General features: G+C 35.6%; 2 protein-coding genes, 1 long non-coding RNA gene and 1 pseudogene across 5 annotated transcripts; 1 reads left to right on the forward strand and 3 right to left on the reverse strand.

Annotated features, from left to right (window-relative positions):
• Positions 1 to 2,190: 2,190 nt before the first annotated feature.
• Positions 2,191 to 3,797, forward strand: LOC120162512. The gene is made up of 2 exons (XR_005519552.1): positions 2,191 to 2,229; positions 3,649 to 3,797. It is a non-coding gene; the product is annotated as an uncharacterized LOC120162512 (long non-coding RNA).
• Positions 2,380 to 3,662, reverse strand: LOC120162511 (cyclin-dependent kinase C-2-like). Of its 2 annotated transcripts, none has more exons than XM_039172655.1 (4): positions 3,510 to 3,662; positions 3,281 to 3,380; positions 2,947 to 3,061; positions 2,380 to 2,580 (listed from the first exon to the last, which is right to left on the reverse strand). In XM_039172655.1, the coding sequence occupies exons 1-4, from the start codon at positions 3,624 to 3,626 to the stop codon at positions 2,550 to 2,552; spliced, it is 363 nt and encodes a 120-aa protein (XP_039028586.1). In that variant the 5' UTR covers positions 3,627 to 3,662; the 3' UTR covers positions 2,380 to 2,549. The 2 variants fall into 2 exon arrangements, with proteins under 2 accessions (XP_039028586.1, XP_039028584.1); XM_039172653.1 differs by having other exon boundaries at positions 2,380 to 2,583.
• A 2,686-nt stretch (positions 3,798 to 6,483) lies between the features above and the next one.
• Positions 6,484 to 10,204, reverse strand: LOC120162507 (annotated as a pseudogene).
• Positions 10,205 to 10,584: 380 nt separating this feature from the next.
• On the reverse strand, positions 10,585 to 14,707 carry LOC120162506 (double-stranded RNA-binding protein 2-like). 2 transcript variants are annotated; one of them, XM_039172647.1, is made up of 4 exons: positions 14,432 to 14,707; positions 13,474 to 13,721; positions 12,410 to 12,629; positions 10,585 to 11,848 (listed from the first exon to the last, which is right to left on the reverse strand). In XM_039172647.1, exons 2-4 carry the CDS (start codon positions 13,717 to 13,719, stop codon positions 10,671 to 10,673), a joined length of 1,644 nt encoding a protein of 547 aa, XP_039028578.1. In that variant the 5' UTR covers positions 13,720 to 13,721; positions 14,432 to 14,707; the 3' UTR covers positions 10,585 to 10,670. The 2 variants fall into 2 exon arrangements, with proteins under 2 accessions (XP_039028578.1, XP_039028577.1); XM_039172646.1 differs by having other exon boundaries at positions 13,474 to 14,434.
• Positions 14,708 to 15,131: the final 424 nt, after the last annotated feature.

Here is a 15,131-nt window from a genome sequence, read left to right on the forward strand (position 1 = left end):
CAAGGGATTTCTGCAAACCAAACGCCACCTTAGATGATTCAAACACGATAAATACGATTATCATAACATGTTATATATACATATTAAATATGTTTAATACTGTCGGAACCGTCTTTCGGTTGGGCCCGGAATTGGGCTTCGACTTAGATTAAATGAATTGGAGTCGCCACCGATCATTTTAAAGAGATATTAGGTAAATCGGACACCATCTTACCTGATCTACGTTGTACTAGAAACGTGTCGGGTTCGGGAGTCGGTTACGATAAAGGAAGGATTAGCACCCTTGAACCGCCCTTTCGGTACCAATTAATTTTTGGTTGTCTTAATTGCGAAAATTAAAATTAAAATTAAATTTAAAAATTCATTTCGAATTAAATACCTTTGATCGATTGAAATTACTACTGAAAAAAGAGTCAAAGACATGTTAGATGGTAGAATAGAAAACATCGAATAAAAATTAATTAAATAAAAGGGGAAAATAAATAGATAAATAAATCTTAAAAAAAATGTTATATATAAAAATGTTTAAAAAACGAAACAAAGGAAAAACGTTAAATTAAAAAAAATAAAAAAATAAAAAAATTAAAAATAAAAGACGTTAAAAGAAGGAAAAGAAAAAATGAGAAATAAAATAAAATAAGCAATAACATGAATGACTAAATAATAAATTAAAGATAATGGTCAGAATGCAAATTGAAATAAATATAAAAACTTCAAAGTATAAATTGCCCAATTTTAAATATAGTAATAATTCGAATGACTAAAACAAATACTACACAAAATCATCGGTCACAACTCTAAATATTTAAACATATATGATTAGGGATTAAAACGAAACATAACACGAATGAGCAACCTGAAAAGGAAATTTTACATTTTATTTTATGACCAAAGCACTAGTTCTACAAACATTAAAGGGCCTAAGATGATTTTGGCCCAAAACTTGAAGACATGGTGATATCTTTTGACAATGGAAAAGCCAAGTTGTTTATTAAGGGAAATAAAACAAGTGTCCAGGTGCACAGTACTAACGCACCAAAATCAACGTAGCAATAAATGGTGCAATAAAAGAAAATTAAGTGAGCCTAAAGATGTTCTAGAAAGCAAACAGACAAAGAATAACAAAACTTACAAACACGAGAACCACAACCCCTTTCATTTACCTCCGATTTTTTTTTCCGGTGAGATAACGGTGGCCACCTTTTGCAAAAAAGGTACACTTTTCCTCCTCTTTTTAGTTCGAATGGCACTCCGATTTTTTGCTTTTGATGGTTTCTTTTTTTCAATATTCGAATCTGGTTGGGTTCGAATCCTTGCTTTTTCTATAGTTTTCCTCGTTGTATTTGCTCCCTTTCTTGATTTTTCTGTTCGAGACCCCTCCAACCGAATCTCTGTATTTCTCCAATATTTCTCAGTCGTATGTATGTTCTCAAAAATTCGAAAAAATGCTTCGGTTTTTCTCTGATATTGCTCGTAATTTTGCTTGCATTTAATATAAAAAACCGTCCCCCAAATGGTCTTGATTATATGTATTTATAGGGTTCGAATGCCCCTGTCTTTGGTGTTTGATTTCTAGTAGAACACTAATGCTTTGTGTTTGTTGGCGTGTTGGACTGTTCTGAGGATACCGGCGGGGAGCTCGAGTTGTTGGAGGTGAGAGGCGTGCAGTCGTGGGAGTCTTGACCATGGGTGATGCGTCGCCACTTGGAATGCTAGGATTCTGAAACCCTAGCCTACTGATCTACGTGCGTATTGGGTCTGGGTCACTTAGGGTGTAACTTGGGCTTACGTGTGTTGGACCTGTAAACTAAGAATACAAATGTAAATAAACATATATGTATATATGTTAATTTATTATATAATAATATGATATATATATATATATATATATATATATATATATATATATTATAATTTGAGCGGTTGAAATTTAGTGTCTACAAATACTAACCCTTATCTATAACATTATTGGGAGGAGTATGGATCCCGAACATGGACGATAAAACGAACATATAATATACCAAAAATATCCAACAAAAAGATGAATTTGGAAGCATTTATTAGTGTTATTTTACCTGATGTAGTCTCCATTAATGTTAACAGTGTACTGTTTAGAACACGGCAATGTAAGAACTTAAGAAATTAAAATATACAAAACAGTGGAAAAACTTATCCTCAACGTCCCGACAAATTAGAGAGCTTCGTAGAATTGTTAAAAGAATAAAAAGGGTTAAAAAATGGATATCGAACTCTTAAGTATATGCTTCAATATCAGTAAGAGTCCGTGACACCGTCAGCGAATGCGAGATCGACCGGTTTTCATAGATATCTGTTTCCTTCTTTTTGGGACCTTGTTGGAGGTTTAGAGGGTTCGACCACCAATGCTGGTGGTCTCGACCAGTGGACCAGACTGAGATTGAATTGTTTCTTTCGAATAGGTGAATGTAGTGCTGAAGGGGACATCAGGAGGAACAAATGAAGGATCAATGTGTTGTGATGCTCCTAAAGGAAAACCGAGCGCTCCATCTTGGTGTGGTGGAGGAAACTTTTCACTTTTGCTCTTTGCATTCGCATGTTTCTCTGCTTCACATAAAAAACAGATATTAGTTTAAAGTATCGGAAAATTGCAAATATGTTCTCGATCCGAATGTGGTGTAAGTGTCAAATATGAGTATGTTCAAATATCAAACTACGAGAAGATAGAAATTTACAACAACGGATCTTCATAAGAGTAATTGTGAATTCACTGTGTATCTATCTTCTTATTTACCGATGGAACAACTTGCAACAAACAAGCAACGGTTCTGAAATTCTTAAAGTTTTATTACTCAGGTGGCAAGGAATTAAAAATAGCATGTCTGCCTTAAGAGAAAATATAAATCTCAAAGTAAATATGCAAACAAAAGAGATACAGGTTGTTGAAAAAAAACAAATTAGCACACTCACGTCGACATTAGACTGAAGCTCTGCGTTGGCTTCTGGAGCAGGAACTGCCCTTGCTCGATCACGTGCCCGTGTTTTCCTTGCACCACCACCAAGGGTTTTACTTGCAGCTCGGAGTCTGCACAATTATACCAGAAACAGAAAGGGTTCAGTATTTTTCTTATTTAATCGTAGTTGGAATATATGCAGGACGAATACATGATGTCGATGCTTTTACATGCACAATAATTGTCAGATCCATCACAAGTAAACAAATTCCAACCTTAATCAGCTACCACACTTTCATAAACAGACAGTGACCATAGTCAATATAGAGAGAGAAATAAAAGGAGTTGACCTTCGTGCTTCATCATCTCGCCGTTTTGCATCCATCTCTTAACTGAGTGGATATTTGGGAGGCTAGAGGGTTCACAAGCGTAAGGCTTGGTTGTGAAGAACTACAGAAAGAATGTAGTGAAAAAGGCATTTTTCGAAAGGGTATCTTCCAACCAATCTTCATGAATAAAAATCAAAAGATGGCAAGAATAGAACTAATTCATCTCTGTTCATCGAAATCAAGAACTTACTTCACTTCTTAACGCAGCAGTGGCAGTCAGTCGTTCCGCTGGATCAATTGCAAGCAGAGTGTATATTCTTGCCATAACGAAGCGAAAGTGAGAGGAAAGAGAATAGTGATTTGCCATTGCAAGCAGAAAGGATATAGAGGAGAGTTAAAAATGATCTTGGGGCCAACTGATAAGTAAAAGAGTGAAATTTGAGATGATTTTAAGAAGAATTTTGGGGAAGTCAAACATCAGAAATGATCTAAAAGTGGAAAAAGAGAGTTTTTACAGAAGAAAGTGGAAGAGTCGGATTTAGAAAATGACGTCAATAAGGAGCTTGGGAGAGTAGTTGGTTCAGTCTTCAATATACTTTTTGGTTGAATCTGACAGTGAGAAGAAAGAGAATAGTGATATGCCATTGCTTCTTACAAGTGTTTTCTATTGGTAAAAAGGCCTATTGACTATATATTCTTTGCTATTATGCGAGTTTGTCAAATACCTTATATTATACGACGCAAATCTCGTACAGATCTTCAAATATAAGATATAATAAAACACGTATAAAAATTTATTGTGTAAATTTCAACTAAATCATTTGTGTAATGATAAATAATTTTTGTTGATGTTAAAATTTTTAAATTTCATTTAATATTGAATTTTAATTTTATGTCGCACCCCCATTTTTAAATTAAAGCTTATAAAATTAATTTAGTTGATTGAATGGACTAAATTGCAAGTTTCAGAAGCTTGCGACTCAGATTTGAATCTTTAGGAAGTTTAGGGACTCATATCTGAATTTTTCCTTTTTTGTCTGTGTTGTTGCTCACCGCCCTCACTGTTGCATCCCTCGCGTAAATTTGAACAAAACCCGGGTGGGTTCGTCGGTTATCCGTAGTTGTTCCGCCGCCCGTCATCGATAAAGGTTCTGACCGCTTTTTATTCGTTTTCATCGTGATAATGGTTTAATTTTGGGTTATTTTATAAGTAAAATGTTAAGTTGCAGCTTGTGGAGTGATCGATCGTCCTCAACGATCCCTGTCGTCGTCGGTGCGTTTGGGGCTTTTCGACCGGTCCAAGAGCTTTCTGGAACCGGTCCAGTCAAATCAAACTAGTCCAATCAGACTGAATCGGTCAAGTCATATTGAACCGAGTCGAGCTGAGTCAACTCGGTTGAGTCAACCCGTCGATTTTGACTAAAGTTGACTTTGACTTTGATAAAATTTTTAAAATTTTCAAAAAGTCATATTTTTATATTTTTCGACGTTCTGAGTCTAAATTCGAAGTTCGTTTTGTCAAATTCAAACCCAAAAGCTTCTGAATTGACCGTTAAACCCAAACATTCATATGTACTTAAGTATTTTATTTAAGAATAATTAAATTAAGGTTAATGACTGGTCTAAGATATTGTATGACTCTCCCGACCGTTCAACAGCTCGACCCAGCTCCTCTCGATCCATATGACCTCACGAGCCAGTGATTACTCGTATGATTCATAAACCCTAAGAATATTTAAATTAAAATATTATTCCGATAATAATTCTGTTACATTATGAATTAGGTTCGAGCACTGCTGCAGAGCATGACGAGGTAGGTGCTCAGTAGACTTGCCGACTAATCCCTTTTTGCTAGGTGTATTCCCTATGTGTTATATGGTTGTTTTATATATTTTGAAATGTGATCTACTTAAATTATTGAATCTTTTAACAGCTCAATATTATGATTTACTGGTTGACTGATTATGAACTATGGTTGTTTGATATATGTTATCTGGTTACTTATTTTCATTAGAAAATATGATTATGTCGATTTATGGATCATGAAATTTACTATTTACTATGTGAGTTGTTTTATTGAGATATTGTTTTGTGTAGGATACTAGAGTATTGAGGTTCAGCTATGATCAAGCTAATAATTCTTTAGAGACCTAAGGTGACCCTTAGGTTAGGCTCCGAGGCCCCAAGAACTTTCTTGAGTAGGCTCCTCAAGTCCCAAGATGCTTCCTTAGGTTGGCTTCGATACCCAATGAGTATATGATAAGTCCTTATGGATGTAATTTTGGGGAACTACATTTTGGTGTACTGAAGGAGGGTAATTATGAGTTTTAAAATTCAATCTTCACTATGATTTTTATGATATTTCATTGAACTACTTCCTGATTATTTTACCCATTACGTTTTACTTGCACTATTGGAACACAATGAGCTCCCTAATTCGCTTCCCAAACTTTTTCCCCTTTCATATACTTTTGGATGGGCACCCTAGACCTGACACTTGGAGGATCGACACATTTTGTACAATACATTTTGTTGTAATGTTTTTATCTTCCAAACTGCCTTCATTTTCAGTGACATGTGCCTATATTTTGAAATAACTATTTTACGACTTATTGTTACTAATGTTAGATTTAATGCGATACCGATTATGACATTTTTATTTTACTCAGTCACGTATGGTTTTACATTTACTCGTTTGGATTTTATCGTTATTAACTATGTTTTTAAATATATTATTTATAATATGGATTTAAATTATCGAATAACGTTTTGGAAAAATTTTGCTGTAATTCGCTAAATATGATCGTAACACATAAGCCGAGTCTGAGGTTACATTTTAGATGTTTTATATTAATTTTTAGTGATATTTGAGTAAAAAAATTACTATACAAATACCCACTTTTAAAACTTCTCAAAATCCAAACATTTTTTTAAAACTATACAAATACCCTTTTTTTTTTTGTTGCAAATTTCATTTTTTTGCTGATTCCGTGCACAGTGTAATAGTTCCAGAAACTGTCAAAATTCTGTCACCTTGTCTATTTACCAGCAATGTAATTTTGTCCAAAAATGTATTCAGCAAAAGGTTGGTCCAAGTTTTGAAGTGAATTTTTAGGAAAAATGACGGTAGAATAAACTTCTCATTCCTTGAAGAGCAGTAACCAATTCAAGCTGTTGGTTACACTTTTCAAATCATTGCAAAAGAACATAAACTCCCATTGGAAAGATCAAAAATAGAAGTTTGTGAGATTTCCCTGCAATTGCACCCATAAGGAAGTTGAAAATACATCATAAATAGGTTTAAAGAACACCACCAGATGATTAACTCAACAATATACCACATTTTACAAGCACAAGTGCCTTATGTCTATATAATACCCAAAAATTGTCTAGCAGTCAATCACCACGTAAGGTCTTTGATGTTTCTCAATCTTCACCCTTCTTTTTCTCTTTCTTTGTCTGCACTCCAGACTCTTCTTGTTCTGCATGCTTTCTCTTCTTTTTCTTCTCTCCTACTTCAACATTCTCCCCATCATCCTCGGTTCGATGTTTCTTCTTTTTCTTCTTTTCCTTTTCCTTCTCCATAGGTTCTTCACCTTCATGTTCATTTTCAATAGTGGGCAAAACTGCCTCCTTATCAGCTTTCTTCTTCTTTTTCTTCTTTTCTTTCTTACCTTCAGTGGTGGGTGCCTCAGCTGCTTCCTCTGCCTGAGGAGGTTCGGCCTCAACCTTCTTCTTCTTATTTGCGACATTGTCTTGCTCCTCAAGAGCAGTGACATCTGTTGTTTGCCCAAGAAGAGAATCGGCTGCAGGATTGTATGCCTGTATACAAGAAAAATGCCACTAACCACTTAAAAGACAAAATCTAAAACAACATATTTGACAAGTCAGTTGCACGGACCTTAGCAGGGGTTATCAACCCAGTTCCCTTCTTCCGATCCTTGTCATAGACTTCTATCTTAGGCTTGCCTTTAGCTGAGCTGGCAGATCGTCCCAATTATTTGCCTTCAAGAGCCCTTAACCTTGCTTCAAGCTACAAAAAAATATGTAAGATATTACATTCTCTTTTTGTTGTCTTTTATCGGAAAAGTGTTTGCAATTGTCGTGGAGGAAAGAGAAATAAGTCAAACACAAGTTACAATTTACCTTGGCTCGGTTCTCAAGTCCCATAGAATTATCTTGGTCATCTCCAAGAGCATCACAACGAATAGCCAATGCAGCCTTCGCAGCAAGTGACCTGGAAATCTTCCCCTTGTGTTTTGGTGCTGCCTGACCAACCAAGGATGCATGGTAAATAAGCCCGTACTTCGGAGTGGAATGCTTTGTCTTGAGAGCTCTGAAGAGAGCCTTCTCTGCACCAAGAATCTGAACGGTACTACCAGGCTGTTTGGAAAGATTCAACAAGCTGCCACCATGAGCAATGAGACGAGCACCAACAAGTTCGCCAACAAGAGCAGTCAAGTTTGGTGTAACGGTGTTCATCCTGCTCTTTAAATAATCATATAGCTGAGCCCGGTATTCAGCAAGGTTGAGAACCTGATCACATAGATCTTCGATGTTCATAAGATCAAGGTCATTAATTTCAGTTCCCATGGATATCACTGCTGCCTCCTTAAGTTCTGTCTCAATCTCTTCGGGTAGTATCTGCAAAAATTTAAGAGCATGTTTCAAAAATAAGGAAAACATTTCCATCAAACACTTCACGTCAAGCTCAAGAGTGAAGAAATTGATAGTTGGCAAAACTAGTAAGCTTCATATTGAAATAATGGAACACTTTATAAACAAGTTGGGGTATTAATTTTCTGATTACTTAATCATAACTCGTACCTCTGAGAAGTCGAGCTTAGCAGCATTTGAACGGTCGCCCATTAGTTTCACTGCCTTGGCATAAATGATGTTGTCCTGTATAATCTTCGTAAGCTCTGGAAAATGCCAACCATACCATTCTCGAATCCTCATTGCATATGTGTTAAGTTCTTTATCAAGATCATCAAGCAAACCAATGGCTTGGACAATCATTGTATCAACCTAAAACAATACACTTATAATATACGGTCACAAAATCCAGAAACCGTGGCTTAACATTCAGGAAGTTAAAAGAGAGCAATTATTCGATAACAAACAAAAATCCACCTATTATTGGCACAGCATCTAAGCATATCAACAACTTCAACCCTAAATAAGATAGATGCAAGAAATTCTACATGGATAAATACATTTAAGCACTTTTCACCTATACTATTCCAAGTATTCATTTTTTTAATTAAATATTCATGTCAAGCACATAGTTGGACATAGGTATGGAGAATGATCCTCCATGCACTTTGAAACATAAGGAAACCTTGGGGAAATGAAAAGACATGAACTTACCCAACCCATGTCAGACACATAGCCATGTCCAACACTTACACCTGAGCCATGTAACATACCTTGGTGCAAATGAAACCTCAAATATGAACAGCATTTCATTTTTAAAGAGAATTCTCGAACAGCATCTTACTTTAACACCATATTTCTTAAGGATTTAGCTTTATTAGAACGCTTAACTAATTTTTACATGTTTATTACTTTCAAATGTGGTCAACAAGATCATTGTTCTCAAATCAAGCAACTACAACAGTCTAATGCTTACAAAGTAAACTAATCATTTACCTGACTAAAGTTAACATAATCTTACACCAACTTATTTATATATTTCTAGAAATGGACATTTTCCCACCCTGTCCCAAAGGATAAAGGATACAGCTCAATCAAGTTCAGAATAAACTGATATAAGTACCTTGTCAGCACTGAATTTCAGCTTGTATCGAGAAAGGCTATGAGACAAACCCAGACTCATTGGAGCTAAATCTTGCGCACCTAGACCAGATATGAGTTCTCACACCTCTCAGCAACTCCATAACAGCGGTATTGTGAACACAATCAATTTTCTGCAAACTTGCAATTACTTAAATAAGATTCAACTGAATGGCACAGAAGAATATCACCATAGAATTCACATACGCTGAGTATTAACAGACCAGTTTTTCCTTAATTGCATTTCCAAGCTTTGAATCAGCCACTCCTAATGTTTCACCATTACAATGCGCACGCAAGAATTTGCGTAGACCTTTGCTTGGTGCACTTTCAAGAAGTTTGGTTGCAGCTTCCAAAGCTTCTGCGGTGTTTTCAAACTTGGAAAAGGCTTTCAACGACACAACCTAATGATATTTTAAAAGCAAATGGATCAGCTCCATTTTTAAAGCAGATAAAAAGGTATGATATTAATAGGAGAAGAAATGTGATCAAAATCCAAAAAGGTGATAACCTTTCTTGCAGAGTCAGGAGCCAAGAATTCCTTGGACAAGTCCTACATTAACAAAAACACAAATTCAATACAAACTCCAAACCAGCAAGTTCTACAAACTAAAACATAAAGCCATTGATTTTCATTCAAACAATGTACTTTTTTCCACAGCAACTACAAAAAGTAACTTCCTATTAATTCTCACAAGATACGGAGAGAAAATTACCTCGACTTTATTTAGCTTCCCTTCATCTATGATTTTGAAAAGGGCAAAGCCCGCCGGAGTCTCGAACAACACAAGCATTTCCCAATCGAGAAAAACAGACCTAAAACATCATCACCATAAAATTACTGTCAACAAATAATCAAACTTCAAACAAATAACATCAAGACCCATAAATGATAAAAAAAAAACAACTCCTTTTCTAGTACCCAAATCATAAAATCACCACTTCAATTCATAATCATAAACAAAACTGCTAAAAGATAAACAAGACGGCTAAAAAGTCATCACTTACGCGTCGTTAAAGGAACCCCTTAGTGTTGAAGTTACAGTAAACAAAGCCAAGAATCCAACTAAGCACTCACGAAAAACCGGAAACAGCCAAAACCAAAGAAGAATTTAATGTAAAGAGAGAGAAAAATATGTAAACTCGTAAAAGAAAAACGAAAACTAATTCCCTATTACCTAAGTTCAGTTTCCGCCTGCTGAGTAGCTGGGAGTGGAGAAAGGAAGAGAGGCAGCGGTGGGGTGGGTTTAGGGTTTTTACGTCAGCGCTTATATTGGCGCATTGTTCATAAGGACTCTTTGGTAATTATCCCAAATTTTCAACTCTGTGTATAGAATTTTTTTTTTTTTTTTTTGTATTTCAAGAGTTAATATTCAAATACACTATCAATAAAAAATTTTAATTTCACGTATTGTTTAAATACTGATTTTTGGTAAACTGTTTATTTATTCTAAAGCATGAAAAACAGCTCTCCTTGGCTAGAAATGATTTCCACATTAAAGAAGAAAACAAAAGCAAGCCTACTCTGCTATTACCCATGCTCGGTCGCGTTGTGTTTATCACGGTTATAAACATAATAAATATTAATTTAAAAGTAGCAAGCGGTATCCTCCATCTACATGCTAAGATTACTAAGTTCTGAAGTTGCAGTTGATATATCCTCAGGAGCATTATCTTTCTTCTCTTTGTTGAGCAACAATGCCTCCTTGTTGAAGCTTGGTGTTTTACTTGATGGTGGGGCTGAACAGACTGGTACAACGGATCGTATTCTAACAGGTGGTGCAATGGAACTAGGATGCGTACCACCATGGTTCACTCTCTCGAAACTTGGTCTGGCCGAAAAAGGTGGAGCTCCAGTCCTCATTCTAGGCAGGACAGGAACCTGCATTATTGGCTCTTGCATGTTCGGTATCGTGGAAGAAGTTGCGTTGACTGTTCTGATCATCAGAGGAGCTGCTGCATATGATGGTGGTGGTCTAGAATTTCTGTAATAACTTGTCCTCGGAGGATACTGTGGTCGAAGATAAGAAGACTCAAAGGCATGCATATTTGGTAATCGGTCGTTGACAGGACGAGAACCAGCACTTGATTTCATATGACCAGTTTCAGCTTTGCTTTCCAACTCAACATTCTTCTGTTTGTGGTCTTCCTGTTTTGGTTCACTGATACCTGTTTCGGCAGTATTTTGACTCGGAAGAAGCCGATCAATAACTAAAGGCGGAGAAGGATTTCTGCGCGATTCTTCTTTAATCTCTTCATGTATCTCTTGAATGGTCACTGTAGATCTTCCCATGGTTGGTTGAGATGCTGAATGATTAGAGATGCAAAGAGAAGGACATGATGTAGAAATTGCAAGCCTTGGAGCCATTAAGATTGGTTCTTGGTCCCTAGCTTGAAATGACATACGAGGATCCGGGCATAAAATAGACCGCGCATAAGGAAGAAAATGAGGACCAGGCAGAGGAACTGGAGAAACCGGAAATGAAAACATATGGCTTTGCGGCTGCAACAGTTGTTCTTGTTCCCATATTTGGTATATGGGCAAGGCCATTTCAGGGGAAAAGAAAGGGTAAGACCAACTTTCACCCTGCATATATAAGCTTCTGTTTGGTGGGGTTATATCTCGACATACTGGGACCGACCTCTGCCTTTCATACCGACAATCATTTTGCATAGACTGCCCTGCTTCTAAAGGTAGTAATGATGAAAGGAAACGAGCAATGACGACTTGATCTTGTTTTCCTTTAGACTCCGATGAAGGTGACGAAGACAAAGACGAAACATCCCGAGACACTGCATGCAAAGGATTATATTAGAAAATATTTACATTATAGTCACGTTAGGTTGTGGTAGAAGGAAAATATGCACATATACACATCAAGAGAAAGATTCAAGTGATTAAAAAAAAACTTCACGCCATTGAAAGTATGTTTCCAAAGAACAAACTAATCATAGGATGATTTTTCACGCTTCGATTGAAACATTTTCGTAGCAAATAAATATAATATACATGTAACTAAATAAATACGATGGGATTACACAGTATCCTTCACAGCTATGTATTCAACACGGATATGTTTCAACCCTTTTTTCCGTTTTTCCATGTATTAAAATATCCTTGGAGGGTCATATGCACATAACTATGTCTGGGTATGTGTTGGACAGGGTGACTTAAAGAAAAATGAAGAGTCCAAGCACAATATGCATCAATGAGTAAGTTGTTTTATGCCAGCCTAAGATTGTATGTTTTCTTCATCGTCTAACCTGAAAAGCAACCTTGGGAGAGGAATAAACAGTGCACTAGTTTGATTCCAAATGAAGAGAAACCTTTAATACAAAAGAAAGGAATCATACGTTTTCTCAGGGCTGACCATGCAGCCATTGCTGCATTCTTTTGAGCTCGTTTCTTAGTCCGAGCGGGTTCCCCTGTAAAGCTCATGCCTGCAAGGTCAACAATGCAGGAAAAACTAGGAACATGACCTGGTCCAGATCGAACAGTGGTGTAGATCGGAAGATTTAAGCCAGCTCTATGAGCAGTCTCTTGAAGCAAGTTCTTATAGACACCTGTTTCATCCTGCGCAATAGACACAGAATCAGCAGGTTTTTATTTTATTTATTTTGCTAGAGGAAGCTGAAGTACTAAAATGAAGTATTTGCTTTAGGTCTATATATATGTCTTCGGACAAAGCACAAAGAATAATTGATCAGATTCACAGACAACAATATCAGGACAAAAATTAAGTCAGCCAGAGTCTGGAACAGTTTACATCCAGAGTTTTTCCAACATCCCCATTTCTTATATAGAACTATAATCGATAATGTTAACAGATCCAAAAAAATTGTATATCCTCAACAATTTCAAGTGAGTTGCCAAAAATAAAAAAAATCAGACCCATAAATCATCGTATTTGATCTAAATGGTGATTTAAACCACAGATGGTACCAAGACTTAAATCATTGCTGCAACTAGACCTTCCAACAGAGGACGCCAAATCTCATTGTGTTCATTCGATACGACCGATTACCTTGACTTATAATTAAACCCTTATATGATGTCATTTTTAGAGTTAAAAACATGTTAAGTCATTGCTTAAAGTTAAGATATGACATTGACATCTCTAAGGTAGTCAATTAGTTACAAATAGAGATAAATGAGCCAACACTAACACAAAGTGTTCTTGCATCACAACTGCCAATCAACCTGAGAAATACTTCAAAAAAGAATGTTTGGTAGACAAGGTGAAATAAATTTAGTCAAAGATGAATCACTTTGAAGAGTGAGATCTCCAAGAAGAACACTGAAACGAATAGGAAACATCATCCACTTCCAGTCTGAGGAACTAAGGCTTTGCTTGGTGGTGTGGAAACAGAATTGGAAGGATGATAAATTTCAATAGGAAAATCAGTTGAATGCTTACCAATACTCTTGCAGCCAATGCTTTCGAAGGGCCTCGGTTGGCAAGTGTATTTAGTGCTATTTCAGCTGCAGCATGTTCTGCTTGTCTCAAAGTAGAGCAAAACGTAGGGCTTTCATAGGTATCTCCATTAAAGTTTACCGTAGCTTTAAACCGAGGTGCGTGATCAGGGCCTTCTCGAATGCACGAATAAGATGGCAGATTAAAGCAACTTCTTTGAGCCAACTCTTGCAATTGGTTCTTGAACATACCTACACACATAAAAACATATTTATTTACAGAAAGTCTCTGAAAACACACGGAAACTTGCAACCCTAAAATTGAATTTAAAATCAGTGATTTTACTTCCTTCATATCAAACATTAAGAATCTTGGGGAGAAAAAAAAAACAGGAGAAAGACAAAATAATAATACTCTTATTATCAAAATCTTCACTTCTCTTCAAGATGATACAAAATTTAATCAAATTCTCAAGTGTCTCTCTCAAACCTTATAGAAAAAATGATAAATCCAGTACAATCAAGACTGCCAAAAAGATCATATTCTAAATTCATCAATCTCGAAATACCAAGCTAAAATTCTACATTGGGTAGCTAAAAGATTGTTCAAAGAGGTGCTCCAGAAACACCAAGCTTGAAAAGACCCTACATTTTCTTTCTTTTCCCTACACTTTCTGACCAACCAAATAGACAGCAACTTCTCAATAAAATCCGCCTGAGAACATGAATTTGATGGTCAAGGATGTCTCTATTCTCATTCATCAAAATACCTTTCAAAATCTATCACAAAAACAGTAAAACCGGCACCTTGACCACATGATCCAAATACCTAAATTTGTATATAGAACAATATAACAATCCAGAGTAAAGGAAAAGCAATTTTGAAATACAAATTGATCCGGGTATAAACCAAAACCTAAATTTTGAAAAAGAAAGAAAAATGAAATTAAAGGGTAACTAACCTTCTGGATATTTCTTTCTTATTGAGCACTTGAAATTTCTAGGGAAATTAATAGAAGAAAATCTGGGTTTAATGAGGAAGTAAAGCCGCCTAGTAACGTAAGTAGCATTCTCTTTGCACACTAACCAAAGAGAATATTGGCTATTCCAAAATATAAAAGGATTTATCTTTTTTATCTCATGTTGAATTCCTCACTGTCTACAGTTTTAGAGCGTGATGATGACAAGCAAAAAAATTAAAAATTTACAAAGAAAGGAGCAAACTTTGTTGGGTTTTGATTAACGAAGACGGTGCTCAAAGGCTAAATAGAAGGCAGATCAACTGTTAATTCGGTTCCATTTTCGTAGTCAGTTGTTTTGATATTTATAAATAAAATATTTATTATTTTTCTACATGAATAAAATGGAATTATTTAAAATGTTGAAACTAAAATATATTTTTAAGAATTCCTTTTTACTTACAAACTTCTGCTTGAGAATTGAGTGAAAAAGTTTTTTTTTTAAAAAATTAGGATCCAAGGAGCTAAAAGTAGATTTTTGTTCAAGGAAATATCGATTTATACTTATGATTAAACTTTTAAATATGTTTATATTTAGATATTGCAAAATTTAATGATACAGTCGGTATCTTAAGTAGTTGAAAAAGGTTCAAATTTTGGTTAAACTTTTAAATCAATACAATAATAATAATAAATTTTGGCA

Source organism: Hibiscus syriacus, unplaced genomic scaffold, assembly GCF_006381635.1.
Source record: "Hibiscus syriacus cultivar Baekdansim isolate YM2019G1 unplaced genomic scaffold, ASM638163v2 tig00111402_pilon, whole genome shotgun sequence".
In the NCBI taxonomy this organism is placed as follows: Eukaryota; Viridiplantae; Streptophyta; class Magnoliopsida; order Malvales; family Malvaceae; genus Hibiscus; species Hibiscus syriacus.